The sequence below is a fragment of the Siniperca chuatsi genome, linkage group LG16 (assembly GCF_020085105.1).
Source record: "Siniperca chuatsi isolate FFG_IHB_CAS linkage group LG16, ASM2008510v1, whole genome shotgun sequence".
NCBI classification, from domain to species: Eukaryota; Metazoa; Chordata; class Actinopteri; order Centrarchiformes; family Sinipercidae; genus Siniperca; species Siniperca chuatsi.
This window is the reverse complement of record NC_058057.1, coordinates 17254767-17264064: the sequence shown is the minus strand read 5'-3', so window position 1 is coordinate 17264064 and position 9298 is coordinate 17254767. Positions and strand designations below refer to the sequence as shown.

At 43.4% G+C, this 9298-nt stretch overlaps 1 protein-coding gene across 2 annotated transcripts in view; it reads right to left on the bottom strand.

The window, feature by feature from the left end:
- Positions 1-459: 459 nt before the first annotated feature.
- Positions 460-9298, bottom strand: part of sesn1 (sestrin 1) — a 58135-nt gene continuing 49296 nt past the window's right edge. Inside the window, exons 1-9 of one of the 2 annotated variants that reach the window (XM_044168476.1) lie at positions 5549-5801; positions 4640-4705; positions 4341-4541; positions 4047-4229; positions 3485-3721; positions 3071-3325; positions 2788-2978; positions 2521-2665; positions 460-2424 (exon numbers count right to left, since the gene is read on the bottom strand). In XM_044168476.1, coding sequence (XP_044024411.1) covers positions 2338-2424; positions 2521-2665; positions 2788-2978; positions 3071-3325; positions 3485-3721; positions 4047-4229; positions 4341-4541; positions 4640-4705; positions 5549-5650 — 1467 coding nt within the window. In that variant the 5' untranslated portion in view covers positions 5651-5801 and the 3' untranslated portion in view covers positions 460-2337. Of the gene's footprint in view, positions 2425-2520; positions 2666-2787; positions 2979-3070; positions 3326-3484; positions 3722-4046; positions 4230-4340; positions 4542-4639; positions 4706-5548; positions 5802-9298 lie in introns of those variants that run through there. The other variant, XM_044168475.1, reaches the window with a different exon arrangement.

Below are 9298 nucleotides of genomic sequence, written 5' to 3'. Positions count from 1 at the left end.
CTCGACCGCACCACAGGAACAGGGACCATTATCTGGTTCCCCGTGAGTCATACAGTTCTCAAGCTTGTACAGTAAAATGAAATTCACATGAAAGTCCCTGGACCGTACTGATGACAAACTGCACTATTCCCCTGAGTTCATCACTGTTGATGAAGTCAGCTTTATTATCAAAGAGCTGAGTGTACTTTGGAGTATAAGGTGACAGAATAAACACTCCATGTCTTTTCATGAGTCATCTATTGCATAGCAGCATTCAAATATGCTTACTAATTACCATGGGTTATTTAATTTGCTGTACTTGTGCAACTGAGCAGTGGAAGTGAGCTGATGGTGACACTGATTGTGCTGTGACTGTTTTGATTCCTGAATTGTGTAGGCCTCTCCACATCAAATACAATCTCTTTGATGACGCAACGAAATGAAATTATTTAGGAGAAAACTACGAATGATACACAACAATTCAATATCATAGTTTATTTTTTTTTCATCTTTTTTAGATATTTTCATATAAAAAGTGTCAGTAACTGACATCAGTCAGAAGTTTGAAAAAAAAAAAAACCTCCACTTCCTCTCAAACCACTTCCAAATGTACCATTCCTTTATCATCATCTCCCTCCTCTTTGTCAGGATATCACTCATTCATCTGTCCGATTCTCTCAATCCACCCTCAGAAGAACGCAGTACTTAACTGGTTTTAGTAAACAAAAAACAAAACAGCAGAGATTTCACGCCTCTGTTCAAAATAAAAAAAAAATTAAAAAACAAAAGCTGCTTTTGCACTGGTTAGACTTCCCCGGCAGGGAAATAAGCACAGCTACAACCAGCTAACGACCGCAGTCGGCCCTGTGTGGGTCGGCCGGGTCCCCGAGCAATGGGAACACGGCAGCCCGGAAAGAGTCTCTGCTCACCAAAGAGCACTTCTTATATGTTTTCTAGAGAAAAAACACAGAGGTATTCATTTACTGGGAAAATTCACAATCCAAAGCTTTGAAAGTGTTAGGGTGACCAGGCAGCTGGGATAAGCGGAAGACAGATAAGGTGTGGTTAGGGCAACCGGAAGCAAATCCCTCCTGGAAAACCTGGTTTCTAACTTTCTTTTTGATTAGCTTTTTTTTTTTCTTCTTCCCTCCCCCACCCATTACCAGAAAAATAAAGACATCATCAACAACAAGAACTGCTAAACAGTTATCTCACAATAACAGAGCTACAGCAGAAGCAAGAAGTCTTTCCTTCAAAGTGCCTCGCCTTTTCTTTTTTTTTTGACACATGAAATTCAAAGACAAAGACTTGTTTTTTCTCCGTCATTTCTGTGAAACACACACAAACATTCACACCTCAGTCATCATGAGCACAGAACTCATCCACACATGTACAGTCAAACTCAAAAAAGGGCTCAGACAGTGTTCTTTTAGTTTCTTTCCACATCTCTCTAATTCACACACACACACACACACACACCTTGGATTAGCTTACACTGACATTTGAGATGGGGGTAGAGCACAACAGGGAGGGGGGTAATGCAGTGGATTTCTAATGGATAGGGGCTTAGGGGGTATAAGGGATATAATGGGGTTGGGGTGGGTAATTTGGGGATCAATATGACCCCACTGAATACAACATAGGTGCAGCAGCATCAGCACGTACACACACTGTGCTGGATAGTTCAGGCACACATAAAAAACAGAGCCCAAAGTTAATGCTTCCATCTCCAGTTACCACTAACAGCAACCACATCGACAACAACATCAACTTCCCTTAATACAAAATGAAATAAAAAGATATTAGAGAAACTAAACAAATATAACAGTGATGACAGAATCAAAGTGCAGACTGTTACTGGCTGCACAGCTTTCTGGGGGTTTTCGGTGGGTCTTCACTCTACCAGGTGACAGAAGAGATTGGCAACAAACGTGTTGCATGCTGGAATACTGAAACGTCGTCCTGGATGCCTCCGGTGTCAGTGCTCAGGCCCAGCACAAACTCCCCAGCAGAGCAGGAGTTTGCTCCAGGCTGCCCTCTCATGGACAGTTTTGGCACTGCAGGCAACATGAACTGTGTTTGTGTATCCACTTATAGTATGAGATGACTTTCTTCAACAGTTCTTTCTCTTTTTTCTTCTTCTTCTTCCTTTCTTTCATTTGTTCTGATCCTCTTCTCAACATCCATCCAACAAGCACTGTCACAACCCAGGGCTTCTCACGTCTCTTCCACATTTTTGTTGAATCCCCCCCACACCCCTCCCCCTCCCTTGATTTTCTTTTTTGTTTTCTTGAAGTGTCCCATAATGAGCAACAACAATGACAGTAAAAAGACAACCATAAAAATGGCAAAAGCACTTCATGTCATGTAGCGGGTGATCGCTCTCAGAGCGTATAACAGTTCTGCCTGCATTCGCGCTTCCATAAGAAGCAGATTAACGTGGACCTGCAGGAGAAAAGAGAGAAAGGAGACATTGTACATTAATTAACAAATTGTAATAGCTGCTACAGATCAGGCTAGGAGAGGAGATAAGGATCTTACCTTCTCGGAGTGCTGAAACTGCCTCCAGAAACTCTCATACATTCGTTTGGTGGTCTTCTCAGGACTACACACCATGGTCTTAATATAGATCTTAAAGCTACGGTCCAGAAGCTGGTTTATCTCCCCGTAATCATAGTCATCATACCTGAAGAATACAGGGAAACACGGTGTTAGGAAACAGAGGCAACCGTGCTGACTGAGCATAACGGCACACATTACAAAATAAAGGTTACATCATACAACAAGACAACATTTCCAGCGACTGACCTGATGCCAAACATGCAGTGGATGTAGTTCCAGATGGCCCTGCGCAGCATACTGGTGTCCACATCCTTATGTGTTGCCATGGTGTTGTAGGTCAGATTGTAGGCCATCTGGAACTTCTCATCCAGCATCTGACCAACATCAGGGTACAGTCTGTTGACCAGAGAGAAGCCGTGATCCTCCCAGCTGTAGTCCTAGAGAAAAGAGAAATAAGAAGTAAATAACAGCCATATAAACCATCCTTTAGAATACTGTACTCTATATTCAGCCTGTATTTGATCTCTACCTGCACTCTGAATGTAGGCACATGTTCCCCCCTCCTGGAGAAGTCCTTATAGCCATAGCTGGGGTCCTCAAAGTGTCGGGAGATGTCTCTGGAAGGTACACACTCCTCATACTCTGCCGTGACCACCAGCATGCTCTCCGTCTTCTCCCTCTCAAAGCGAGTTGCCATCTCCTCCTGGCTAGCCTCCTCGTCGTCGCGGCACTCCTGCAGCTGCTTCATGCGCTCCATCAGCACCTCCACCTCGCCACACATCTCCTATGGAAACAAAGAGCAGGAGAGAAGATACACCGTTAGAAAAGAATTGTACAAGAAGCACAGTTTTGTGGGGATTTTGAGACTTCTTCACTCAGCTGCCGCCAACTTCTTAGCATCAAAACACACACAGGATGTTAAGTGCAGTGCTTTACCACTCACCTGGTTGCCAAGCGGATCATCATGATGATTAGCATGACCGTTGCCATTGGCAATGTCACAGACGCAGTACTGGCTGACAGAGGGGGGTCTGAAAGTGTGTCCGCCATCGCAGTGGATCTCGGGTGTGATGCCGCAGCCAAAGGTGAACGAGGAGAGGGAGTGGTAGTGTGTGAGGAGGACCACGGCGTGGATTAGCTCTGCGAGGGACCAGCTGTGTTCCTCTGCCTTCAGAAGACGCTGGAAAAAACAAAGGAAAAAAATTGTGACTCTGGGTAAGTGGAGCCAAATAATGACTTCAACATTACTGACCTTTTAGGAAGTGGGAAAATATGTTTTCACCCTTCCTAACCAATTTATTGTCTCTTCATTTTCCAGCCTCACCCCACCCCCACCCCATCTCCCTCTCCCACTTACGGTCACTATACCTCCACTGCTATAATTCACACATCCATTCAAGTTATACAGCTGCAGCTATACTCTAGCCTCCATCTATGACCTCAGCCTCTTACATAAGACTTGTCATGTCCACATCCACCCTCCAGACCATGCCCCGTCCTCTCACCTCCATGTGTTCCTTGGTGAGAAGCCAAGGCCGGTGGGCCAGGATTTTGTTGAGCTCTCCGAGCTGCTGCAGCTTCTGCGGGGCTTCATCCAGGCCATTCAACCACTTGGGATCACCCCCGACCTGGAGGAAGTCGTTCACATGCAGGTTGACCAAGTAGGAACACTGGTGTCTAGCTGCCGCCTGCAGGATCAGAGGAAAAGGAGATATTATCCACGAGATATTTAGCTGCTTGACATATTAACAGTTAATGAGAAGTGGATTTGAGAATTCAGAGGAGACGCACGACCATACCATGATGCCGATGTAGTGTCGGTAGTGCAAAGACAGGGGTCCATCCATTTGCAGCAGGTAGTGCTGCGTCCGGAGAAAACTCTCCAGGTACTGTGGGTGGAAGCCCATCACCAGAGAAATGTTGTCAAGGCGACCGAGGGCTGCAAACGCATCCTCAAATATTGACTGTGTCCGGGCGTCCACTTTACTGACTTTCACAATCTAAGAAAAAAAAAACAATAAATAAGAGGTTTCTTACATAAATGTCACGTTTGTAACTGAGTTAAAAGTCTCTGCTGAGATTACAGACTGTCTTGTACCTCTTTTTCAGGGATGAATCTGCTTGGTCCGTTACCTAAGGGTCTTGGGATCCTTACTCCCAAGTCCTGCCAGACAAAAAAAAAAAAAAAAAAAAAGAGAGAAAAACATGTTCTTTAAATACCACAGGAAAGCAAAGGAGACGCTCCAGCGATCATAACTTCTCATTTCTCCTGTTTCTACTGTCACTTTATTGCTTCACCATTGTGAGAAATCAGAGTCGCTTTGTTTGTCTGACACCAGTAAACCTGTCGGATCCTTATTGGTTTACAGAGAAAATTACAATAAAAACGCGATGAAAAGGTTTTCTCCATTGTAAAAGCAACATGCAACTCTTTGCAGCGTCACAATAAATTGATGCATAAAACCAGAATTAAACTCTGACGTTTCGTAATTAATGAGAAAACCAAATACACAAAGCGACACTTTGACCTCATATAAAATTATTTTTAACACAACAGAAATCTTTACATTGCCTCTATTATTACCCTGTAACTTTCCGCTACTTATCGAGACATGTCTACTAGCGGACAGCGTCCCGCAGCGCACAATGAAGCGGATGAAGTGGGTGAATGAATGACCACGAAATGCACATTATTCAGAAATGACACCGGGTTAAAAATACGCCTTTGAATGTGTAATTTACATGTCGACTTTTTTGGAAGTGAAACAAACAAAGAAAATAAACCCAGAAAAGGTTTCTTGTCCGATGACAACAAACTCATCTTACTCGTAAACAAGCTTGCACAAAAGACTGCACTGCAGCTTGTTTGCTCAAAGGAAAAACGTCGCCTAAAAACGTCAATAAATGTGACAACATTTTCTAAATCCCAACGTCAGATCGAAGCTTTAAAAGCGGAGCATTTTGAAAGAGTGTTATTTGCTCGTGAAGCCTTTTTCCTTTCTCTTACCTTTTTGCTTAGCCGTTCACAATGAGTACATATCTTTAAAAGGTTTGTCACTGCAAAAGAATTATTTTCCACGTTTTCTGCCGGTACAACCGCGTGCCTCATCTCGTGTCCTCGCTGCACTTTGATTATTTTAAGGGTATAAAAAAATTTAAAAGTGTATTCTGAATGGCTGTGTCCTCCTCTCTTTGTTCCTTGAGGCACTGGGTAAAGTGCACGGCAGTCAGCTGTTGCAGCCTAAAGCAGAATACCGTCCTCTCTCTCGCATACATTCGGTAAATAAGTCGAGGCTCGTGTGATTGACGTGCTCAGCGGCCAATCAGGTGGCGAAAACAGCCTCCCGGCAGCCAATGGCGGCATGAGGAGCAAGTGCGGGCGGAGCTAAGCGTGAAGAGAGGGAGGGAAGGGGGGGCGTCCTAAACGTGAGCAGAGGAACAATCCCCTCTAAGACAACATCATCACTTCTCTCTGTTTCTTTGTTCCTTGCTGCCATTGATCATGATTTAATTTACAGTTATGCATTGCATCCTGTATGCTAAATAATGGCAGCAATCAATTCAAGGTGATTGCTGCTTGATTTTCCTCTCCAATCAATACTTTAATCAATGATCATGGTAAGGAGAAACCACCCTGCAGGACTACTAGAAAATAGTTTTCTGTAACACTGCCAAGTGTAGCTGGAAAAAGGGATGTGTGTGTCATCTGTGTGTTCATCTGTGTAATGTGCATTCAATGAAAACAACAACAACCCAAAGCCAGCTCAGCTGCAGCATGCAGCAGCAAGTCCCCCTATTGGCTTCTTGCTGCACGGGGGTGGAGGGGTAAACTGAGCCCTCAGCTGTCCTTGGTGAGCAGCAGAAGAAGGTAGAGTCTGCTGTGCAAAGATCAGCACACAGCGAGATGTATAGCTGCGGGACCTGCTGCAACAACAACAGCCCTTCAGTTAGTCGTTTTGCACCGCAGCCTATCAGACCACAGATAATGTCATTCTTCCACCAATCAGCCCAGGCTGAAGGAACCAGAGATAAGGAAGGCAGCTCTTATGGCTTTGTTTATCCCAGCTTAACAATAACACATTCACTGGAACAGTGTATAACTAGTTAATCGCATTGCCGTAGTTAGAAAGTCAATAATTACTCAGACAAAATCCCCAGACAAGTCTGTCACTGTGGAAATGATTTGTACCAGAAGTGGTATACTTGTCTTTGAAATTGCTGGTAAACAACAGATACATAAAGTTGTATTTTCATGTAAAAGCACATGCGAGTGAAGTGTTGTTTCCTCCGTGGAGTGCCAGCAACCACGTTACAAAAGCATCCACACATTGGCCAGTGTGTGTGCACATACACACACACGCACATCTGTGCGTCATGTTTCTGTGTGAGATTTCAAAAAAACATGTTTCCAAAGACTCATTTTATGGGAGGAAAACTACACAATAGTTTTAAATGTTGGAAATTTTGTGAGATACTATCCTTGTTTCAGTTCATCCTTATAGCAACAACTCTGGCTATGTAAGTGTTTGGGTGAACTGTGAAGGAATACCCAATAAAAAGCAGACAAGCAAGGTACTGTACATGACGAGGAGATGGTGAGTGGAAAACAAGAAAAGGCAAGTCTGCCCCTGTGCACTCCAATCAAGAGCCTGCCCGGCCAGTTCGGCAACCGACTGCAAGTCCCCAGCACTGATAGCTGGATAGCACAGTATTCAGCAGGTTCATTGTGTGGATCAAGCCAACTGCCCCCTCTCCCTGGTCCCACTCCTGATGCCACAGGGTGGGGTGCGGGGCAGCTGTAAACATGTTCCCAGGGTTGGAGTCAGCACTCCCATGTCTGCCGGGAGCCCCATGGCTCAGCAAAGCTGCAGAAGAGGCTGGTCAGCTTTAGGGCTTACGACACACCAAACCTTTTTACATAAAAGCGCTTAGGCTCGGGGGTCCGGCCTCGCGGACAGGACCAAACACTATTGTCAGAGTGCACGCACTGACCACTCTATGAGGCTTTACTGTACTCACATCAGAGTATCTGTGTGTGTGCAGTGATCCAGGCATATATGCTCCTTCTTAGATTAAGGCTGTGATTATATCTCCAGTTCATTGTCTTTGGTCCTAATGATAAAAAGTTGCATGTTTGTAGTTGGTACCCAGAGATAAATTATGCAAAAGCAAACCAGAGCATGTAAACAAGTTACATGGAATTATAAGAAGCTTTTGTCATCAAAACACTAAACATTCATATAACATGATATGTGATCTGCAAAGCTCGAGAAAAAGCTGCTAAGTGGACCTTGAATTAAGGTGTTTTTTTTTTAAACTATACATCCAATTCCAGTATCTTTAGGTTAAGTGTGTTGAACCTGTCTGCACAACTTCATTTTATGTCTCTGGTGTTGACACGATTTAAGAAAAAATGACAAAATAGATAACTCCAGACTTCAATATATTATGCCTGGGTTGTATTACAACCTGTAAGACTTTGCGTATTCTTGGGTGTCTTCGGAAGCTAGTTCAGAACACAGTGTGACATAAGTAACCACACTGCAGGTGTCTCGGGGGAGTCTGAAGACCTACATCTTTAGCTGTCTCAGTTATTTGATGTCACATACAGTGAGTTTGAATGCTGTTGTTCTTCAATGGCTTAGCGCTGCAAATTGAATAAGGACATTATTCAAAGATCAAATTAACCACTCCAAACATGCTTGTCATGATTGTGCTTCAATGAACGAGCATGTAGACACTTTGTTACTTGCACTTTTAAACTTACAAGGCAATACAGCAGCTGAGAGGCTTATTAGCTGTTGTAAGGGACAAACCAGTGACTTTTTAGCTATGGGATGGCCACTAAACCACAGTGCCACCCTGGAGATGTAACTCTGTGTGTGTGTGTGTGTGTGTGTGTGTGTGTATATATATATGTGTGTGTGTGTATGTGTGTATGTGATGGGAGTGCATGGGCTAGGACAACATTGGGATGATTAGTTATGATGGACGAAAGGCTCCTGGAAACAACAGGAATAATCTCAGATTTGTTTTAACAGTGTGTATATCATCAGATAGTGATCTGTTGGAGGAAAGGCCTGAACAATGGACACATTTCCACTCGTTTTACAGTAATGGTAATGAAAATATTCCCATTAAAAGTAATAGCCAGGACTATCGCTCAGATTCAAGTCTTTTTTACATAAACACTTCCATGGCCATTGTAAAAAGCTGTTTTCTGCTAATTCACAGCTACTTAAACATCATTTTCACCTAACTGAAGTTTATTTAAAGTGTAATAGGGTTGCAATGGTATGATATTTTCACGGTACTATAACCGGCTCAGAAAATATCACGGTTTCACGGTATCATGGTATTACACAATTATTATCAGCTACAATGACCATTATCCCATAATTGCTTCTTGTGGTCACGGAGGCTGTTACACAGGCCCGCTTTAATGCATGAACCAGTGGCCATAGCAACTTAATGCCTACTTTGTACATGAGAGCATCAACTTATACACATTTCATGGAGGAGAGCGCAGGCGCTAACAGTTTAGATGCAGTGTATTCGGCCATATTTTGATGAATAAATGATTGATTGGAAAATACTGAGCATACTGATGGACAACAGAGAAGTATATTGTGCTGCAACAGTGGTTTGAGAAGCTTCTATGGACATTTTGACTTTTCTTCCCCACTGTGAAAACTTATTGGAAGTTTTGGAATCCATTTTGTCTGTTGACCACTGTCTCTGTGCTTCATGAATGAGC